Source organism: Quercus lobata, chromosome 10 (genome assembly GCF_001633185.2).
Source record: "Quercus lobata isolate SW786 chromosome 10, ValleyOak3.0 Primary Assembly, whole genome shotgun sequence".
Classification (NCBI taxonomy): domain Eukaryota; kingdom Viridiplantae; phylum Streptophyta; class Magnoliopsida; order Fagales; family Fagaceae; genus Quercus; species Quercus lobata.
The window spans coordinates 50,961,572-50,984,858 of record NC_044913.1 but is presented as its reverse complement, the minus strand read 5'-3'; the positions used below and the strand labels follow the sequence as shown (position 1 = coordinate 50,984,858).

General features: G+C 35.1%; 2 protein-coding genes across 2 annotated transcripts; one reads left to right on the top strand and one right to left on the bottom strand.

Annotated features, from left to right (window-relative positions):
• The first annotated feature begins 3,085 nt into the window (after positions 1 to 3,085).
• LOC115963126 (F-box protein At5g49610-like) lies at positions 3,086 to 15,720 on the top strand. Its single transcript, XM_031082021.1, has 3 exons — positions 3,086 to 3,267; positions 3,626 to 4,954; positions 15,416 to 15,720. The coding sequence occupies exons 2-3, from the start codon at positions 3,690 to 3,692 to the stop codon at positions 15,417 to 15,419; spliced, it is 1,269 nt and encodes a 422-aa protein (XP_030937881.1). The 5' UTR covers positions 3,086 to 3,267; positions 3,626 to 3,689; the 3' UTR covers positions 15,420 to 15,720.
• A 2,248-nt stretch (positions 15,721 to 17,968) lies between these two features.
• Positions 17,969 to 18,470, bottom strand: LOC115964919. Its single transcript, XM_031084146.1, has 2 exons — positions 18,093 to 18,470; positions 17,969 to 17,983 (listed from the first exon to the last, which is right to left on the bottom strand). The coding sequence occupies exons 1-2, from the start codon at positions 18,468 to 18,470 to the stop codon at positions 17,969 to 17,971; spliced, it is 393 nt and encodes a 130-aa protein (XP_030940006.1).
• Between the last annotated feature and the right edge of the window lie 4,817 nt (positions 18,471 to 23,287).

The window sequence follows — 23,287 nt, the reverse complement described above, 5'->3', positions numbered from 1 at the left end:
TTTGAGGTAATATCCCCCTGAAAGGGAGTGACACTCGTATAGGTGAGCAACGTCGTGCCACGTAAGACCGAGGTTCATCTGGTTGTTTAGCGCATCTACACATCCTAGGACTCTAAACATATTGAGGGCGCATTGATGTGGGCATAACCTATGATTGAGCAAATAGTCCCTTTTTATCCTACCCATAGGAAGCGTCATTCCTCCCTTTATAAAAGTGATCATTGGAATGACAACTTCACCTACTCTTCTATCCGTGAGTATACAGTCTGGGGGACAATATTCTAGGCCTACTCTCGGAGGGATATGGTACTTAGCCCTAAAGCTCTCCATACTAGCAGGAGAGTCTACCAAATACTTGAATCTACCCATTTGAATGAATGGAAATGACTTAGAAAAAAGTTTCTAAAACAAGAGAAAGAAGGTCGAGGAGGATGGCCGAGACTAAAAGGGAAAATATAAGAAAATAAGAACTTACAAGAATGAGTGTGTTTGTCTCTGATTGTTTTTAAAAGATTTTTGAAGAAATCTTAAAGAAAAGGTTTCGGAAGCTTTGTAAGTTAGAGAGTTCTGTGAATTAGAGCGCTGGAGATCACTAGATTGCTTGAAGATTGGTAAAGTAAAAGGAAAATGAGTTCCCTTGAGGCTTTATATAGGAGACAGAAATGAGTGAGAGTTATCCCACTCAAATTTCCAAGAAGAGTCTCAACCGTTGGATCTGAGCTTTGCCGTTGGATCTGTGGGACAATATGCCACTTGGAGCAATTAATGATGTTTCATGGGCTGCGAAACGTCAAAGATAATCATAATGCACAGAAAATGCAGCCTCCACACGTGCGAACAACAAATTCAAATGGTATTAGTTCTTAGAAGATCAAAACCTCATTTTTCTTCTCGGATTAAAAGAAACTCGAGGTTTTAAGGGGCTATTGTAGGGGCAGGGGCCCAAAATATATTGGGCCTTCGACTTTATCCGGGGATATAAATTGGTCTGAGGAGAAACAAATGATTATCAGATGTTCCCAGACCAGGTCCCGTAAGCAGAAAGCAAATGAAAGGTTGTCCGAGGAGTACATCCTGCTCGGACCTACTATATATGGTTCAAAATCTATAACCCAGCAATTAAAGTGATCTTCCAGGGAGCTTTAATGATATGGATGTGCTTCATGGGCATATGGGAAGGAAGAAAACCCAAAAATATCTAAGGGAACGCAGTACCATTGCATTAAATGAATTGCAGCCACTTTTCTGACCGCATTTATGTGAAGAAGACCTCTAAACAGTGCTTCCTTGGCAACCGCAACTCACAGAGAGTTTGAGAGGGTGTCTGATGGAACAAGTACTCAAGTAGAGGTTTGGATGATCAACAAGTGGAGGGTGAAGATGATTCAAAGAGAATATATAAGGTGAAAGATTCCTCATGAAAAGGGGATCGGAAAAAACAAAGGGAAAAAGGATTGTAACAATCTAAACCATCCTAGCGTCCAAGAGGGATCATCATATACCGATCTGGCCTCCTCGAACTAAAAGTATAGCGATATCTGCATCCTTTATTTGTGCTCAATTGTCATGCAACATAATGCTAGCCGTTGTCCAACTTATTCTGACCTAGTTCCTTGACCCATTCTCTACAAATTCATTGTGTTTGGCTCATTGGGCCAAGAACCCATACGTTTTGGGCTTGGGCAGCAAATTGTGACCCTACAAAAATCATTCTATCTCATTAACTCAAATAATATAATTTCAACTATAATTTAGTTATTGATTATTAACATAGATTTATAAAGGGATTAAAAATTTAGTCATGGTTTTATCATATAAAGGGAAAAAAAAAAAGTTATTCAAGTAACTTGTAAACAACCCCAGCTTGTTCACCAAAGAAATAAACCCAAGCTTGAATATGTAATTTATTTGGGAATGAGTTCAAGCTCAATTCATATTCAAAATAAAATTAAATCAACAATCTTGAAATTTCAATATTTAGTGAACTAAATTGGTAATAATGTTTTTTCTAAAACATTTTTTTATAGGAGTTTTATATATATATACACACATTATATCAACTATTTGTTAGCTGTTTTATAGGAGGCTAAACCTTAACTAACCATATACTAATCCATGGTTACTAGACTCATAATACAAGTAAAATACTTTACTTGCACAACAAGTAAAATAGTTTTACGTGTAAACACCACAAGCTTTAACAATATTTTCCTGCATAACAAAATTAATCCAATTTGATTGAAATTCAACACATTATCATATCCAATATTCAACCATATACCAATACAATCTAGCACTTGCAAATCAACACTAACCTTGTCATATCACACACAGTAGATACGATCCTATAAAATAAAATAATTAATAAAAAATTATTTTTCATAATTCTTCAATATCCCATTCAAAAAAGGGTTTACATCAAAACAGGGTTTTACGAAACAATGGTAGTTACTCTATATATTGTCTTGAAAGTTCTAATAATAATATTTTATTAAGATAAAAAATTTATAAGGGAAAAAAAAATTCTATGCCAACCAGATTAGCACCTATTCATCTTAATTGAATCTATGTTTAGGTTTTCAATCACCTCTCTTTTATACATTAATTTCACAAAACAATGCCTAGGGATTCCAACAAGATACAAGTTGCTTGGATGCAAAAGTAATCAATTTCTGCATAGTGAAGTATATGTTGGTAATTTCATAATGAATCTGCTAAAGTAATTTAGTTTTGTATAATGAATCCTCCATGAAAGATTCTGCATAATGATGTTAGCAAAAGAACAATAATATTCAAAATTATGGATCTTTATTCTTCATTGTCAATTCCTAATGAAATTTGCATAGGTCTCTAAAATTGAACAATAATACCATGATTGTAATAAAATGTGTAGAAATAACAAAAATCAATGGCAACAACTAAACAAGTGGTAATAATAATGCTATTAAAAATGTTTGAATTTACATTGAGATAGAACATGGAAAACGAAATTAAAATGTTTTTTTTGTAAAAATCTAGTAAAAATATTGTGAATGTAGCACCTCTCTTAAAAAAATTTATAGCACCCTCCTTATCACTCAAAAAAAAAAAAAGAAAGCCCTAACTCTATAGAGAGATTCACCGTCATCTCTTTTTCACACCCAGTTCCCACAATTTTCAACCGAACGTCTGAGCAGAGGTAGAAAAGATGTGCGGATCGGTATTAGGGAGGAAAGGAAAATCTCATTCTGGAGCTGAATGGTTTGAGTTGTGACTTTGTAAAGAGAGGTAGGACTTGACTTTTGTTTTTTGTTTTTTTTTTGGATAAACTGGTTGAATTTGAGAGAGAAATGAGAGAAGAGCAGTTTTATTTCTGTCGTAAAAAAATTAGTAAATTTTCAGATTAGTTTCTCTTCTCCAACACATATAATAATCAAATGCTTTCTTAAAAAAATTACAAATTGAGAGAGATGTTGAAAATTACTTTGCAATCTAATAGAGAAAATTCTAGATGATAGTAGACTTGTTGATATTTTCAGGACTAGTTCTATTCAAATATAAATATGTATTGCTGTAAGCCTGTAAGCGTTTATGCATAAGAGAAATTTCAGAACCAACAATGATAGAAGTCCTGTATTTTGTTTAGGTGCAGCAGCTATCTAAATTTTTTATACCCATCTTGATTACTGCAATTGCCAAAGTCCTTCACCATGGTAAGAAAAAGCAAATCCCATTCCGACCCAACAACCAGCATGGCCAAGAAGAAGGCCAAAGCAGAAAAAGAAGATGAAAAAGTCTGTGGCGCTGACATTATCTCACAGCTTCACCCAAATATTGTGATAGACATTCTGTCACGACTGCCCTTTAATACCCTGTTCAGCTGTAGGTGCGTTTGCAAGACATGGCTACATCTTCTCGTTGATCCTAGTTTCGCTCAATTGTATCACGCAAGAGCAGACCCCTGCGTCATCCTCCAACCCACAAACAAAAACCGTCAACAGCATCTCTACGCGGTTCATTTTGACAATACAAATTATGTGCTTAACTCTATAGTAAAGTTTGCCACTGAAACCCATTTAGGTATGGAATGTAATGTGAAACTTAGTCTGTTGGATTCATGCAATGGGTTGATTTTGCTAGGCGAGATGTATCGGTATCAGCATCAAAACCTTGTGAAATTGGATCAATTATATGTGTGTAATCCTATAACGGGTGAGTTTGTCATAGTTAGGCCTGGTATCAACCTAACATCTTCTCCCATGTGTCCTTGCCTTGGCTTTTGTCCCAAAACTCAAGTATACAAGGTGGTTCTCTTGTCCAAAAAAGGGTATGTAGATGAAGTTAGTAACAACATGGTGGCTCTTGTGTACACACTTGGAGAGAAGGGTAATGGTCTTTGGAAGAGTGTTAATATTGAAAATGGTGTGCTCCATCTGCCAGTAAATACTACTTTTCTCAATGGAATTATTCATTGGGTTGTGAGATCCCCTAGTGTACCTCAGTTTATATATTCCTTTGATGTGGAGGATGAGTGTCTTCGACTGGTTCCACCACCTCCTGAGTTTGTGTCACCTGATCAAACTACACGGTCAAAGTTGGGGATCAATCTTGGGGTTTTGGAAGGTCGTCTTGCCATTGTTGAATGTGATATAGATGTTTCCTGGTTCTTTAACATATGGGTAATGAAGGACTATGGTGTTCAAGCATCTTGGACTAAGACACACACTATGGACTTCAAGATGGAAAAAATAGTTTTTTTATTTCCCATTCCACAAATCCTAGGGTTGTGTCGCAATGGTGAGATTTTATTCACAAATCATCACAGGAATTTGGTTTCTTTCAATCCAGTGAACCCAAGTTTCAAGAGTCATAGGATTGAAAAACTATGTGACTTTCTGATGCATCCTTATATTCCCAACCTTTCTTCACTTAGGGATATAGCAAGAGGAGAACCGCTGTTCAATGCCACATTGAGGTAATAAGTACTCTCTAGTTGGTGTGTTCAATTGGGATTATAAAGCAATCAAACTAATTGCAACCCTTAATTTTGCCATGCTTGTCTTGTATTGTTAAGAAAATATTTGTGACAACTTGAAAAATTCAAATTTTCCTATACAAAAATTGCATAATTGCAAAAATGCAAGTTTTTTATATTTTTATTTTTGGCTAACTAAAATGCAAGTATGTTGTTTTTTTTTTTATATCTTTTAATCCCAAAAAATGCGAGTATGTTTGGTCTGCTCCTGTGTGTGGTGAATATGAAGTGCACTAATCGGCACAATTTCAACTAATCCATTTTCAAAATGTAGAGATTCAGACCTATTTCTTTTATTGCTCTAGATATATCTTTTAACTGAAAAGAAGAACTTGAGAATGATATGATTTGTTTGATGGGAACACAACCCCATGTGTAAATTATGCTTAAACAAGGAGTATGATAAATTCACTTTTATTGCAGTTTTCAGTAAATTTTATCATATATATTTTGTACCATTCTCTAACTTATATTGTTGATATGCATTTAAAATACAAAAACTGAAAATGTAATCGTTTGGTCAAACCCTAAACTAGACAGCAATGCATTTAAGATTTTGATGTGCTGCCATGTTCAGCTTCCACCTTAAATTGCTTATATGATTTGTGTTCTCAATCAACGATTTGTACTCAAATTTGCTTTCCTTGGTTTGGCAGAATTTTGATTGTGTAAGCTATGGTATTTTTTCTTCCTTGGATGTGTTTGCTTTCATAGCATTACTAAGATCATAACTTTCTATTGGAAAAAAGGGAGAGAAAAAAAAAACGCAAGTTATTTTTCATGCATATTAATGATTAGTCTAAATTTAGTTTTGTAAGAACACAATTCTCAAAGTAGAAAAAGGCTCCCATATACTATAACTACTTAACTAGCCACTTTTTTGATAGGTACTAGGTAGATAATGGGGGAAGGGGAAGTGAACTACTTAACTAGACACTCATTAGAACATTATTCAACTGATGAAATTCATCTATGCAATTGTTGTGGTGCCTGCTGATTTTGAAACTCGTGTTGAAAATATGGACATTGTCAACCATGGTGGCCTAAAAAGTGTTATTATCCTGATACTCTACCAAATAGATATTTGAAGAGAGAATCTTCTTCCCCCACACCACCCCAAAAAAAAAAAATCTTAGATTCTGACGCAAACATAATGAAATTCTCTCTCTAAACTCAGCAGAGAACTGTGAGGGTTTACATTTGAAGGATGAAGATAGAACTAAATAGTATAGCACAAAGATCAGTAGTTCTTTGTGTTCCTCTTTATACATGTTTATAAGAACAGCTCAAACAGCATTCTATAATATTTTCAACTTAAGATAGGGTGGTGACAGGTTGGGCTGGTTGGAGCATATCAACACCACATTGGCAAGTCTGTTTAGCAAATTTGTTAAAGAATAACGCAACCTTCTAACACATTGACTGAGTTTGTGTAAACCCATGTCAATTGGTTTAAGTCTTCTCTATTTGGCCAGTTGTACATTTTGTTGATAAACTACAGAAAAAGAAACAAATTAGACAATTATCTAATAAGTTAATATTTAATCTTTATGGGTAACTTTTAGTTATCACTTATCATTTTCATTTTGTTTTCTTACCCTCATGATCTAAAACTTAAATTATTTTGATTTTAAGGATTTGTAATTCTTCTTCTTCTTTTTCCTTGGCACCCTGTAACCAATTTTAAACCCCATCAACCCTAAAAATTCCCATATATAAAACTCTTAAAATTCTGGTCAGACTTTCTTTTTCCTTAAACTTGGGTTTTCTTACTTTATTGTAAGCTCAAACTTTACCCTTTTTGTTAATCTTTTAAAACCCTGAATCCAATATATTTTTGTAAACATTTCCAGCCATTAAGGGGTTAGGACTTAGGAGGGCTTGAGCTTTCTCAGAGCTACAGCTTTTTGGAGAAAGCTTCAACTGCTTTGAGAAGCAACCCAAGGCAGATTAACAGAATCTGCCTAAAAAGTCAAGCTGTGTTACAAATCAGCAAACAGCTGAAATGCCCATGGGTTACAAAACAGCCTGCGGATAACTTCTGTTTTTAAAAAAAAAAATAATAATAATAAATTTAAAAAAAAAAAACCCTTTAGCACCTATGGAGAAGCCTCAGGAAAAGAGGCCAAATTCCTCAACCAAGCTCCTCCAAAACCCCAAAAGTAGCTGCTTTTCAAAGAAGTCCTACTGTTGTTTCCTTTAAAATTTGTCTGCAAGTTTTTGGCCTCATAGTTGATCTTTTTTCACTCTAAATTTAAATTTTGAACCATGCAAACTCTCTTCCACCATTCAGAGAATAAAATCATAAATTTGTGTCAAGTCTAAACCACTTAATTGATTAATCTCTGATTTTGAGGCTTTCCACCAACATCATCTTTTCTGGCATATAATGCACCAGATTTAATACAACACACTTTTTTCAACCAAAAAATCCTGGCTTTTGTAGCTAACCTTTGACTACAAACCACTAAAGTATAGGAGTTTTTATAAAATGCTTATTTTATTAAACAAAATCCTCCCAACTGATGCTTGGAGAAGGATCTCTTTCAGACAAGATTAAGAGAAATATGCTTTTAGCAGCTGCAGCCATTCTGTATAATCTTCACCATTTATTTTCAGGAATATCTGCTATTCTTGCTGATTTAGCATTCAAATAGTCCCTAAATCCTTATATAAAAGGAAGCTGTCTACAATTGGTCCCCATGGCAGCCAAGTGTAGTGGAGACTAATACGTGTTATTTTCTTGTGTCATTTCTTAGCTTCAATGGTTTTCTCCTTGTGCAAACATCACTCATTTATGGGTGTCTGCATATAATCTGTTTTCAAGAAGCACTTCGTGGACCCTTTTGACCGCTAAGTAAGAAGCTTTGATAATCAATAGTTCCAATTCAATGAATTTTATTACCTGTAAAAAAATCAATAGTTACATTTTAAGAAGTCCCATCCTATGTTGTGCCAAAAATTTTAACCACCTAAGATAGTTGGAGCCTCATGTTTGTGGTCAGACAATCCAGAGTTTTGCATATTTTGTAATGAGTCCAACGTGTACTATAGGGGTTTAGGTGTATCGGTGATTAGGTGTTATTCATGTAGTCTTATAGTAATTTTTGTAAAGAATCAAGAGGTGTGTACTATAGGGGTGTAGTTGTATCGGTGATTAGGTGTTATTCATGTAATCTTATAGTAATTTTTGTAAAGAATCAAGAGGTGTTTAGTTAGTTAGTTAGTTAGTTAGAAGATTAGCTAGTTAGTTGTAAGATTGCAAATGGTGAAGCCAAGTTAGTTACAAGTTGTTTGTTGGTTATTTTTTCCAATAATCCTTGCAAGTAACTTGAGCCAATATTCTCACTCTTGTCTCTTAGTTTCTCTCCTCTCTTTTCACTTCCTCTTTGAAGGCGCCTACCTCAAATTAAGTCAATCCAATAGGTTCATTACATGATATTTTCTTCTCTTTTTGTCACTTCTTTGGAAAATTCAAAAGGAAAAAGAGCAAGACATTATCAGCAAAACATCATATAGTAAGGCCCAATTTCTTGACTGTTGGTGAAATTTAAACCTTACTTATGTCTAGTGCTCGATATCAAAATTGTAGATAGTATTCCATTCTCAAAACAAAAAGTTGTGATGATATGGTTGACCTTGTTTAGGGCCCTTCCATCAGTCGAATGTCAAGCTTCATTTGATTGAAACAGAGCCTCATTGTAGTTGCACAATATATGATACAAAAATATGCGCCCTTCAGTATTTCTTCAATGAATTCCCATATAATGGAGTCATACCAGCATGCCTTGGAGACACAATCTTCTTGTGATTTTCCATGCTAACTCTTGATGATAAAGAATTGTATCAGCTATTTTTGTGGCTCTTACAATGATGCTTGAGCTTCAGCACCTGATTTCTCTGCCTTTCAAGAGTGACTCTACTTTGGGCCTTTGGCGATCAAATCTATAGGTATAAAAAATACCATGTTGCTTCTTTTTGTCATGTCTTCATCTGATACATGGGAAACTTCAGGCATTAAATGACCCAAATTTATAAGGCAAGGCTGTTTTGTCTGGGTGCATGGGCTCCGGTGTCAAGGTAATTCATGGATTAGGTAATTGAGACTCTAGGTTCACGGGTGATATGGTGATTAGCTCAGCAATGGCAATGATTGAGCCTCCGATTCTGAAAAAGGTGCTGCTGATCCTTTGTCCGCATCCATGGGTGGTTCGAAATAGATTTTCTCCTCTCTCAGACTTAGGTAATGGGGTGGAAGTTGAGTTTGGGGAAGGGGAAGCTCATGAAGAAGAACGGAGTAGTCCTCATGATGATATGACGCAACAGAGGTTAATGGATTTTGTTGGGGAATTTTAGACAGATGGTGGACTTCACCTTCTACCATGGGAGACCAGTGGGGTGGATGATAGTGGTTGTGGCAGTGGAGAGAAAGATAATTGTGTGTTGGAATGTGAACCTCTATCTCGGTGGGAACCTAATGATCTTAGTGAAGTGTTGCTAGTTCAAGATTCTGTAGAGGTTAACACAGGTGACAGAGTCTAGGCGACCTTCGAATTGGGTGTCCCAGTTGATCAATAATTTCTTTAAAATGGTGGGTTTCCCTATTGTGAAACATGAAACTCAATGCTTGGCTCTATTTTGTCTTCTGGAATAGGAATGTCTCAAGGTGAACGATGATGGGGTGTTTAAGTGACTTGCAAACTCAAGGTCACAAGGTCTCAGAGAGTTTAAGGGGCTTATTTCTTATGTTAATTATGATGGTGTCTCTTCTAGGAGTAGGAGCAGAGCTTCTTCCATTGCTGTGGGGGTTGTTGGTAGTTTTAAATGACTCTACGACTACTTTGTTGGAATGTAAGAGGGCTTAACAATCCCCGGAAGAGAGAGGCTTGTAAGAATCTTCTAAAAGAGTGGAAGTGTGATATTGTATATTTTCAGGAAATGAAAGTATATTCTATTGATGTTGCTTTTGTTTGGAGTTTATGGGGTAGTCCTTTCATTAATTGGGTTGTTTTGGATGTTGTGTTGTCTTCAGGAGGGGTCTTGCTGATTTGGGATAAAAGGGTCTTTGAAAAGTTGGATGTAATTGTGGGACAGTTTTTTGTCAGTGTATTATTGAGAGGAGTGGTGGATGACTTTGTTTGGACTTGTACAGGTGTGTATGGCCCTAATGACAATGGACAACGGTCTACTTTATGGGAGGAGTTATCTTAGATGCGTGCTAGGGGCCCATGGCATGGTGTCTAGTAGGTGATTTCAATATTATCAGGTACCCAAGTGAAAGGCCTGGCTGTGAGTCTTTTAGCCCTGCTATGTTCGCATTCTCGAATTTTATAGAAAATAATTCTTAAGTTGATTTACCTTTAAAGGGGGCCTCCTTCACTTGGTTTAGAGATTCTGGTCTTCCCACTATTTCAAGAATTGACAGGGCTTTGGTTTCTCTTGATTGGGAGGAGCACTTTGAGAATGTATCCCAACGGGTGTTTCCTCGTATTATTTCAAACCATTGCCCGCTTTTGTTGGAAGCTGGTGTTGTTCGACATGGTCGAAGTGCCTTTAAATTTGAAAATATGTGGTTGAAAGTTGAGGGTTTTGTTGATAGAGTTAAGCAATGGTGGGATGGGTACAGTTTTGCGGGCTCTCCAAGTTTCATTTTGGCACAAAAATTGAAGGCTCTGAAAGCAGATTTAAAAAAGTGGAACAGAGAGGAGTTTGGTGATTTGGCTTTTGGAAAGAAGAACTTGTTGACTGAGCTAATGGGTTTAGATGCGAGAGAGGAGCTGGTGGGTCTTTCAAATGAGGAATAGATTCGTTGCCTTCAACTCAAAGGAGACATAGAACAGTTGGCTTCTCTTGAGGAGATTTCCTGGAGGCAAAAGTCTCGGACCTTGTATGTGAAGGAGGGCGATAATAATACTCAGTTCTTTCATAGATTAGCAAACTCTCATAGAAATGCTAATCAAATTAAAAGGATTGAGGTAGATGGTGTTCTTTATGAGGATGAATCTGATGTACGCTCTCAGTTAGTTCTCTTTTATCAGGGGTTGTATAAGGAAACTGAGGTGGGGCATCTTACTAAGGATGGGTTAGATTTTGCATGTAATGAAGAGGATGAGCGGTTATCCTTAGAGAAGGAGTTCACGAAGGAGTAAGTCATCTAGGTATTAAGGGAGATGGAGGGTGATAAAGCCCCTGGTCCTGATGGTTTCACCATGGCTTTTTTTCACAAATGTTGGAGTGTTGTAGAAAAGGATGTCATGGATTTTTTTGATTACTTTCACCGACACTCTGTGCTTGAACGGTCTATGAATGCTTTGTTTCTCACTTTAATTCCTAAAAAGTGTAATGCCGTTAACATTAAGGACTTTCGCCCCATCAGTTTGGTGGGTAGTGTGTACAAGCTGCTGTCCAAGGTGTTGGCTAATAGGTTGAGGGTGGTTTTGGATAATCTCATCTCTGAGACTCAAAATTCATTTGTTAGCGGAAGGCAAATTCTGGATTCAGTGCTTATTGCAAATGATGTCTGGATAGCAGGTTGAAGAGCAAAATATCGGGTGTGGTTTGTAAGCTTGATATTGAAAAAGCTTATGACCATGTGAACTGGGAGGCCTTGATTTATTTGTTGGGCCAGATGGGTTTTGGGTTGAAATGGAGGGGGTGGATTAAGGCTTTTGTTACTTCTGTCCGTTTTTCAGTCCTTGTAAATGGTTCCCCTGAAGGTTTTTTTGGAAGTTCTCGTGGGTTGAGACAAGGGGATCTACTATCCCTGCTTTTGTTTCTCTTGATAATGAAGGTTTTAAGTAAACTCTTAAAGAAGACAAAAGAGTGTAATCTTATCCGAGGTTTTCATGTGGGAGCTGTGAACTTTGTTGGTGTGTGTATTTCCCATCTGCTATTTGCTGATGATACTATCTTATTTTGCGATGCCTCTAGGAAACACCTGTTGTCCATAAGGTTGGTGTTGTCTTGTTTTCAGGCTTTTACGGATTTGAAGGTTAATGTTGGAAAAAGTGAGATTGTCCGTGTTGGGGAGGTGAATAATTTAAATGCACTAGCTAATATTCTTCAATGTAGAGTGGGCAGTTTACCTATGAAATATTTGGGGATGCTGTTGGGAACTTTTTTTAAGACAGCTTCGATTTGGAATCCTATTTTGGAGAAAATGGAGAAGAAACTATCTGGGTGGAAGCGTCTCTATTTATCTAAGGGTGGTAGGCTCATGTTACTAAAGAGTACTCTCTCAAGTCTTCCAACATACTTTTTATCTCATTTTAATATTCCTAAAACTGTGGCTGCTAGATTTGAAGGTATTCGAAGGAATTTTCTTTGGGGGTCTTATAAAGGGAGTTTTAAATATCCTTTGGCGGCTTGGGAAAAGGTATGTTTACCTGTTGAGATGGGTGGTTTGAGAATAAGAATTGTGGTGTCATTTAATCAAGCTTTATTAGGGAAATGGTTGTAGAGATATGGTCATGAAGTTACCAATCTCTGACTGCAGAGTTATCTCCACAAGGTATGGTAAAGGTCAAGGGGGGTGAAGTACTAAAGTTTGCAGGAGGATTTATGGGTGTGGCTTATGGAGAAGTATTAATGAAGGGTGGGAGAGTTTTTCTAAGCATCTGTCTTTTGTAGTGGGTGAAGGCACTCGTATCTGCTTTTGGCATGATAGGTGGATTGGTGATAGTATTCTAAAAGATCTTTATCCTGAGCTCTATGTGTGTTTAGCGGTCAAGGATGCTTGTATCTCTGAGGTTTTGTGGATTCCAGAAAAGGGTACTATTAGAGTGTGGGGTTTAAGGTTTTATAAAGCAATTGAAGATTGGGAGCTAGTTGCGTCTTATTCTCTACTTCAACTTATCCAAACTCATATTCCTTGGGGTGATAGGGGAGATACTCTTTGTTGGCAGCTAAAAGGTAATGGTAAGTTTGACACCCGGTCTTACTACCATGCGATTCGGGGTGCTTCGAATTCTTTGTTTTCTTGAAAGGGTGTTTGGAAACCAAGGATTCCTAAGCACGTGGCATTCTTTTTGTGGACAGCTTCACATGGTCGGATTCTCACTTTGGATAATCTAAAGCTTAAGGGTCGCCCTTTGGCTAATTGGTGTTGTATGTGTTGTTGTGATGGGGAGTCAGTAGACCACCTTCTTCTTCATTGTCCTATCACTCATTCCCTGTAGACTATTATGCTTCAGGCTTTTGGTATTCATTGGGTTATGCCAAGATCGGTGGCGGGTTTGTTATCTTGTTGGCATCAGTGGCTTGGGAAGCATAATTCGGACATTTGGAATTTGGTTCCAGGGTGCTAAATGTGGATTGTATGGTTGGAACGAAATCATCGTTCCTTTTAGGACAATGAGAAGACGTTGGATAAGTTTAAGGTTTTATGCCAAGGTAGTCTTTTGGAGTGGTCTCATTGTTGGGGTTTTACTGATTGTTCTTCTCTCTCTGAGTTTATGTCTTCCCTTAGCTTAGTTTCCTGAGTACCCTCTTCTTGTTGTGCTGTTTGTTTTATTATTTCTTGTTGTTCATTATCATGAACATCTTGTACTTTTCCTTATTATGTCAAGAACGTAATAATTTTGGTTTAATAGAATTCACTGAAGGCAACAAACTCTTTATCATATTAATATTAAAAAAAAAAAAAAAAAAAAAAAAAAACTAGGTTACACTAGATGTCTATTCCTGGGGCAACAAGAGCATAAAATAAAACAAAAGACAGAATATACAAAGCTAATAGTATCTCAAAGAATCCAAGGAATCTAGGATCCCCTCAATAGAAAATGCCATAGATGATGAAGTCCATTCATAAGAGTCCTCAGCAGGTAATACTACTTCAACTTCCCCACACTCGACTCCATTCCCTCAAAGCAACGAGCATTAAGCTCTCCCCAAAGACACAAGGAGCTGCTTGCCAAATCCCACCAACCCAATACCTTCCTATCCACCCTCTCCAACATGCAAGCAAATCATACACTGAGTTAGGCCTTGCCCAGGAGTCACCAAAGATACCAAACAGCATAGACTACTTCTTACACATATAACACCACTTCATAACAACAATGCCCCTTCATCTTAAATTATCAATTGTTAAGACCCTCCCTAGAGCCACACCATGAAAAGAGAGCCACTCTCAGTGGAACCCGAACTTTCCAAATGCTTCTCCACGGAAACACTGCACACCCCCCCTCCCCCTCTTTCAAAACTTTATAGAAGCTCCTCACTTGAAAGCTTGTAGAGGGCGAAGGCGTTCACACCAATTCACCTACCTCCCCAAGTCTAACTTTAGTGTCATAAAGATCCTCTAACAACTGGATCACAGATTCCACTTCCCAGTCTTGTATTGCTCGATTTAACACAGGATTCCAAGAACACTGACCTTGAAGAATCTCCATCTAACCTACCATTGTGCATTTATTGTTTCTCCCAAGTAAAAATAAATGGGGATGTCCCTCCTTAAAGTAGTCTCCACTCTAAACAACACCCCCCCCCCCCCACCCCCCACACAAAAAAACAACATCCATAATGCCTCAAACGCACTTTAGTACCATAGAAAATCCACATTAAATTATCCCAACCACACCTAATATGCTTCCACATCCCCACCCCATTTGATCCCCACACCTCACCTGTACACTAGTACCCTCCATTGACGCCATATTTAGATTTTATAAACTGTCTCCTTAATGATGTAACTTCAATTTCATAGCACCATAGCCACTTACCTAAACCACATGGCACATAGGTGCACGACAAGTATTCCAATTGGGGAACAACCTATTTATGAAGATGAAATCTTCTTTGTTAGAGTCTTCCTGTAAGTTGCATCAACTCTGTTGCCAATTTTTAACATTTGTAGCAAACAATTTTATCTTTTTAATCCTCTGGATGATTTTCATTACCTTGGTATTTGATTTAAGTGCTTTCTGCAGTAATAACAGTGAGATAAAAAGTTGCTGTATTTTGACAGCATATGTAATCACGGTTGCAGTTGAAAATGTGTGATTGATGAATTTTAATTATTTACGTCTTAAATCTTGTACTGTGCATAACAACACTACACCAATGGTGATGGAAAACATGACATTTGGGTTGTAAAGGTAAGTTATTCATTTTCTTTGTGTTTATGGTTTAATCTTCATGACAAAGGTTTCAAGGCATGAGTTCTGGATCCTAAGTTATGGAATGTAAATTCTGTTTTCAATTTGTCTGGGTTTAGTTTACTTGGTTTATATAAAAATGTAGACTGGGCTTCTCAAGATAAAAGGGCCTCCTTTTTTTTAATTTGATTTCCTATGAAAGTTTCCTGAAAAAATACATAATAATTGGTTGGGCTGCCATGTTTGTACTTTTATTTTTCCTATTTGTTTTTCTTTATTCTTAAAGTTTCTTCCTACATTGTAGGTAGAATCTACGAGGATTATCAACTTCTGATTGCCACATCAATTTGCAAGATCTTCATAAATATTTTGCATCGCTTTTGGAGTAACACATTTTGTTGCAGTATATGGATGGATACTCTCCAACTGCCTGTGCCAATGCCATTGCAAGACATATGTATGACCACTGTGTTGGCATGAACTCAATGCTAAGTTATGCTAATTTGGATTAAATATTACATCTATATAGTTTCTTTTGCTGTAATCATTTTCAGTAACTCTTGACATTCTTATGCAAATGAAAATAGCATGCAAATCTATATTATTTATGGGATGTATTTTGAGCAAGTCATATAGGTGAGATTTGAGTTCACTGGGTATTCCCTTTATTTACCTTCATCACATGTAGCCCAGTTCAATCATTGGCATTGTTCATATCATGTCTAATTCAACCTGGAAATTCAAAGCACCTTTCCTTTGGATGTTGTTAATGTAGAGTAAAATGTGTTACCAGATTCACCGGCTAAGAAAGAAAAAATCTGCACTGAATCACCATTTCAGTATCAAGTTTTAGATACTTTCTATAGAAGGACGCTTGGGTGAATGGCTATGTTGCTTCTACCCCCATGCATATAATATGAGAAACAAAAGTCACAGTTGGTTAATATATATGCATCATGTGTAGACTGGGTGGCGTACATGCTTGCTTAGAGAAAAATGCTTATATGGGTATTAAAGAAACTTTCAAGAATATGGTCTTAGAGAAAATACTAACTAAAAATTAAATGCATGTTGAGTATACTGTTGGTGGGATGGTGTGCACAAAAGGGTGAGACCAAATTAGGAAGTGAAATTTAAGTTCAATGGCCAAGTCACACTTTGAAACCTATCTGTAAAATTTCAATAAGGCTTTGTTTATTTGTATCAAGAATGCACGTTGACTTAGCCTGGTACGTAATTTAGCATTATAGTGTGATCAAATGAGAGATGAAAGTATAAAGGGTGATCACGACATAATATGTGGTCACTCAGATCCCTTGCTGGTCACATGGCCTTTCTCATATGAGGAAGAAGACCAAATTTATGTACAATGGCCACGTAAGCTGGGTTTTTCACTTAAATTTTCATTCATTCTTTTTCTCTTTCTCTTTTTCTTTTTCTTTTTCTTTTTCTTTTTCATTTTTTGGATAGATATGCTATAATTTGAATGTATGACATCAACTCCATGATAATTGTTCTTTATCATTAGATATATTGATGACAGAAGACTTTATTAATTAAGCTAATCGAGATCCACTTCTTAATTGCACCATTCTTCTCTCTTTCTAGTTCTTCCTGACATGAATTTTCTTGTGGATTTCTGTAATCACTTTTTCCACCAACTTCAATTCCAAATTTTATTCAATTCACTCAATCTACTCCACATTACTAGAAGTGTTTTTAACTAAAGTACTAAACAAAAATATAGGACTCCCTCCTCTTCCAGGATTATACTAATTTTTTTAGTTTTTTTTTTTTTTATTATAATCATTTTCTATGAATTAGTTGGGAAAAATAATTAATTAGACTCTTCCCAAGCAACTATTTCTTTAAAAAAATTCTAAATTAATGGAAAAAAAATCAATTCTTAAATAAATATTAAAAATAACTAACTAACTAACTAACTAAAAAGATTGGTAAAACCAAAAAAATAACCGATATTACTCAATACTCAAAATAAAAGGTAAAATATTATTTTGGTTTCGAAACTTTAATAAAAGTTTTATTTTCATTTCTTCACTTTAAAAAGTTATTCTTTCTTCTTTAAATTTTGTAAAGTTATTTTTTTAATAGTTTAAAGACGAAAATAAGGATGAAAAATAAACTTTTGGTAAAGTATAAGGAAAAAAAACAAAATTTTGGTAAATGTTACGGATCAAAATATTATCTTACATTTTATATATATATATATATATATATATATATAAATGCAGGTGTATGCCTACAACTCATAGAGCTGATGACTCTTAGAAATAGTATTTAATTAAGACGTCATTCCATTGAAAGATACTTTAGAGACACACGTTTAACAACAAAATTGTTTTTGTGTAATGAAGATTGATATGAGATATAGTCTTCCCCATCTTCTTTCAGTGGTTATATAAGGTAAATCATATCATTCTCAAGTTCTTGTTTTCGGTTAAAAAATATATCTTGACCAAAAAGTGAGAAATAAGTTCACACCTTTATAGTTTGAGAATTGATTAGTCAAAATTGTACCACACACAGAAGTAGACCAAACAAACTTGCATTTTTGGAAATTATGCAGTTTATTTTTGTACAAGAAAATTAGAGCCAAATTATCTTTCGACTTGTCACAAATATTTTCTTAATAGGACAAGACAAGCATAGAGAAATTCAAGTGCGTAGTTAGTTAAACTGCTTTACAATCACAATTGAACGCATCAAATAGAATGTGCTTATTACCTTGATGTCGCATTGAACAATGGTTCTCCTTTTGCTATATCTATAAGAGAAGAAAAGTTGGGAATATAGTGAAACGCTTGGAAGGAAAATAATTTTTCAATTATATGAAACTTTAATATTGGGTCCACTGAATTGAAAGAAACCAAATTCTTGTTTTTGAGTAATAACAAGATGTCACCATTGTGGCATAAACCTAGGATTTGTGAAATGTGCTCAAAACACCTTAGTTTTGTTACCTTGGATTCAATATTGTATGCCTTAGTCCAAGATGCTTGGACACCATAATCCTTCATTACCCATATATGAAAGCACCATCTATTGTTGCTAGGATCTTCACCAATGGCAAGACAACCCCCTAACACCCTAATATGGATCCCCCACTTCAGCCACATAGACTGCTCCATCTCAAGAGGTGGTGAAACCATTCGAAAACATTCATCCTCCACATCAAAGGAACATATAAACTGAGTTACATAAGGGGATATTACAACCCAGTGAATAATCCCATTGAGAAAAACATTTGTTGTTGTGTCACTGTGCACATCATCACCAACATTAACCCTCTTCCAAACACCATTGCCGTTCACCCCTAGTGTGTACACAAGAGTCGGCATATGTTTACTTCAACTCCATACTCTTTGGACAAGAGAACAGCCTTGTAAACTTGAGTCTTAGGACAAAATTCGAGGCAAGGACACACAAGAGAGGATGTAAGGTTGTTGTCAGGCCTAACCATGATGAACTCACCAGTTATTAGACACAAACAATCGATCCAATTTCACAAAGTCCCCATACAACTCACCAAGCAATATCAACCCATTGCATGAATCCACCATGCAATGTTTCACAATAAAAATCATGATTTTTATTGTCAAAATGGACCAAGTAGAGGAGGTGGTCTTTGATTTTAGGTTGGAGAATGATCAAGTTGGGGTTCGCTCTTGTTCTGTACAATTGAGTGAAAGTGGGTCCTTGAGAATATGGAACCATTTCTTGCAAACAAACCTACAGCTAAATACAATTTTGAAGGGCAATCATGACAAAATTTGTCAAAATATTGTAGGGAAGATGTGAGATATAATCAGTACCATCGCTTGGTTCTGCCAATGTTTTATCTTCTTCTACTACTCTGGCTTTGTTCTCCATGGTGAGGGTTGGAATTGATAAGGATTAAGTTACGAGCCAAATAGCCAATTACTAAATAATATAGGTATTACAAGCCTTGGCAGATTGATTTTGAATTTTTATCTTTTATAATATTACAGTGCAATTATGACTTGACTAAATAATATAACAAGACATTGCAAGTTGATTTTTAATTTTTTATGTTTTATAATATTACAATGCAATTATGACTTTCCTTAGGTTACTGGGTTTGACTTTATCCCTTTTAGAATATTACAAGGACATTTTAGCAAGAAAAAAAAAATAGTGTTTTGAAAGCATTACGAATAATATTTTTCTGAAAATTAAAAAGTAAATAAAATTTTACCTTTGTCAGAAGTGAACTAAATTCTTTATGAATAATTGGAGCTAAATTTTGGGGAAAAAAAATTATATTCTTATGTTTACCAACAATTGAAATTTAAACTTGACTATTAAATAAGTCATACTCAAAGATAATAATGCGTTCGTGAATAAGCTTATAAACATGAGACTAATTTAAGTTTATATATAATATTATATGTTTATATGTATGCTTTTCTAAAAATATATTTATATAGACTTGAGATTGAATTTTGTAAATTTGTAAATGAGTTTATACGATATCAAATTATTATTTGTAGTTTATTAATAATATAAACAATCAATTTGTAGTAAAAATTATATAATTTTTGACAACAAAAGGTTGATGAATCTAATTTTTATAAATTCATTAATGAAAATCGTTCTATCTCATTAACACAAATAATATAATTTCAACTATAATTTAGTTATTGATTACTAACATAGATTTGTAAAGGGGTTAAAAAATTTAGTCATGTTTTTATCATATAGAGGGGAAAAAAAAAAAAAAAGCTATTCAAGTAGCTTGTAAACAAACCCTAGCTTGTTCAACAAAGAAATAAACCCAAGCTTGAATGCGTAATTTATTTGGAGATGAGTTCAAGCTCAATTCATATTCAAAATAAAATTAAATCAACAATCCTGAACTTTCAATACTTAGTGAATTAAATTGGTTATAATGTTTTTTCTAAAACAATTTTTTTAGGAGTTTTATATATATACATTATGTCAACTATTTGTTAGCTGTTTTATAGAAGGCTAAATCTTAACTAACCATGTATTATATGAGAGATGCTACATTCACAATATTTTTATAATAAATCATAGGTAGTTAGTTGTTATTGGTTCAAATTTCAACTTAACACTAATATTACTTTTTGCTCTAACAATAACAACCAATAACAACTTGCTACTTAAGATTTGTTGTAAAAATGTTGTGAAAATATTGTGGACATATCATTTCTCTATACTAAATCATGGTTACAAGACTCATAATATAAGTAAAATACTTTAAATATCACCATAAGTTCACACCTTTATAGTTTGAGAATTGATTAGTCAAAATTGTACCACACACAGGAGTAGACCAAACAAACTTGCATTTTTGGAAATTATGCAGTTTATTTTTGTACAAGAAAATTTGAGCCAAATTATCTTTCAACTTGTCACAAATATTTTCTTAATAAAAGTTAGTTAAACTACTTTATAATCATAATTGAACACACCAAATAGAATTTGATTATTACCTCAATATCGCATTGAACAATGGTTCTCCTTTTTCTATATCCATAAGAGAAGAAAAATTGGGAATATAGTGAAACGCTTGGAAGGAAAATAATCTTACAATCCTATGAAACTTTAATCTTGGGTCCACTAGATTGAAAGAAATCAAATTCTTGTTTTTGATAACAAGATGTCACCATTGTGGCATAACCCTAGGATTTGTGAAATGGGTTCAAAACACCTCAGTTTCCTTACCACGAATTCAATATTGTATACCTTAGTCCAAGATGCTTGGACACCATAATCCTTCATTACCCATATATGAAAGCACCATCTATCGTTGCTAGGATCTTCACAAATGGCAAGACAACCCCCTAATACCCCAAGATTGATCCCCCACTTCAGCCACATAGACTACTCCATCTCAAGAGGTGGTGGAACCATTCGAAAACACTCATCCTCCACATCAAAGGAACATATAAACTGAGTTACATGAGGGTACGTATATTACAACCCAATGAATAATCCCATTGAAAAAAAACATTTGTTGTTGTGTCACCTTGCACATCATCACCAACATTAACCCTCTTCCAAACACCATTGCCTTTCACCCCTAATGTGTGCACAAGAATCGGCATATGTTTACTTACTTCCATCTCCATACTCTTTGGACAAGAGAACCACCTCATAAACTTGAGTCTTTGGCCAAAATCCAAGGGGAGGACACATAAGAGAGGATGTAATCTTGTTGCCAGGCCTAACCATGACGAACTCACCAGTTATTAGACTACATGCAAACAATCAATCCAATTTCACAAAGTCCCCATACATCTCACCTAGCAATATCAACCCATTGCATGAATCCACCATGCTATGTTTCACATAACATTTGATACCTAAATGAGAGGCAAAGTTTACTCTAGCACTGGAGTTACACACATGATTTTTAATGTCATGATGGATCAGGTAGAGAAGGTGGTCTTTCATTTTAGGTTGGAGGATGATCAAGTTGGGGTTTGCTCCTGTTCTATACAATTGAGTGAAAGTGGGGTCCTTGAGAAGATGGAACCATTTCTTGCAAACAAACCTGCAGCTAAATACGATTTTGAAGGGCAGTCGTAACAGAATTTCTGTTAGAATATTGTAGGGAAGACGTGAGATATAGTCAGTACCATCACTAGGTTTTGCCAATGTTTCATCTTCTTCTACTGCTTTGGCTTTGTTCTACATGGTGGTTGTTGGGTTGGAATTGATAAGGATTAAGATATGATCCAAATAGCCGATAACTAAATAATATAGGTATTACAAGACTTTGCAAATTGATTTTGAATTTTTTTTCTTTTAAAATATTACAGTGCAATTATGACTTAATAACTAAGTAATATAGGTATAACAAGACATTGCAAGTTGATTTTTAATTTTTTTTTCTCTTTTAAAATATTACAATGCAATTTTGACTTTCCTTAGGTTACTGGGTTTGACTTTATCCCTTTTATAATAATACAAGGAAATTTTTAGAAAAAAAATAGTGTTTTGAAAGCATTATCAATAATGTAGGGACAAAGTTTGGAGCCCAAGCTCAAACCGTATGGAATCCTGGTCCAAAAAACCCAATACAATAAATTTTGTAGAGTATGGGTCAAAAAACTAGGTTTAGATGAGTTGAGCAATGGCTTACGTGGGATTAAGGAACAAACAGATAAAAATAAAAACTATTGTGATCAAAGGACCTTCTGTCTGAGGAGACTAAAATTTTATTTATGAATACAGATCACCACATTAGGGTTCTTTTACATGCTACAATATTATCTTCTTCTTTTTCGTTGTCCCCTCTTCATGGGGGCTTCTCTATATTATATAGGCTATTCCTGATCATTTGGGCCTTACACTTGTTGATCACCCAGACACCCACTTGAGCACCCATCCCATCAGACACCCCTTTCAGTCCTTTATGAGTTGCGGTAGCCAAGGCAACACTGTTCAGAGGTCTTCTCTACATTAATGCGGCCAGAAAAGTAGCTGTAGTGCATTTAATGTGGTGGTGACAGCTTTTCCTTAGATATTTTGAGTTTTCTTCTCTTTCACATGTTCAGGGAATGTACTTCAACCACTTGAATATACACTTGGTCTGGGTTTTTTGCGTCTGAGGAGAAGTTCCTCCTTGGACGTTCTTCCCTTTGTTTCCCAATGATGAGGTTTGTAAAGTAGATCACCTAAATCATGTCTCTCCTCGGACTTGTTAGTGTCCTCGGACAAGGCTCAAGGCCCAATACATTATTTTGGGCCATAGTCCCCACAAATAATATTTTTCTGTGAAATTAAAAAGTAAATAAAATTTTACCTTGATCATAACTGAACTAAATTGTTTATGAATAATTTGAGCTATATTTTGGGGGAAAATTTTATATTCTTATGTTTACCAAACAATTCAAATTTACGCTTGACTATCAAACAAGTTACACTCAAATATAATAATGTGTTCGTGAATAAGTTTATAAACATGAGATTAATTTAAGTTTATATATAATATTATATGTTTATATGTATGCTTTTCTAAAAAAAATATTTATATAGACTCGAGATTGAATTTTGTAAATTGTAAATGAGTTTATACAATATCAAATTATTATTTGTAGTTTATTGATAATATAAAAAATCAATTTGTAGTAAAAATTATATAATTTTTAACAACAAGAGGTTG

What these genes read in the sequence shown, in the direction of transcription:
- LOC115963126 (XM_031082021.1), top strand. Translation starts at nt 3,690, where the DNA reads ATGGTAAGAAAAAGCAAATCCCATTCCGACCCAACAACCAGCATGGCC.
- LOC115964919 (XM_031084146.1), bottom strand. Translation starts at nt 18,470, where the DNA reads ATGCCGACTCTTGTGTACACACTAGGGGTGAACGGCAATGGTGTTTGG.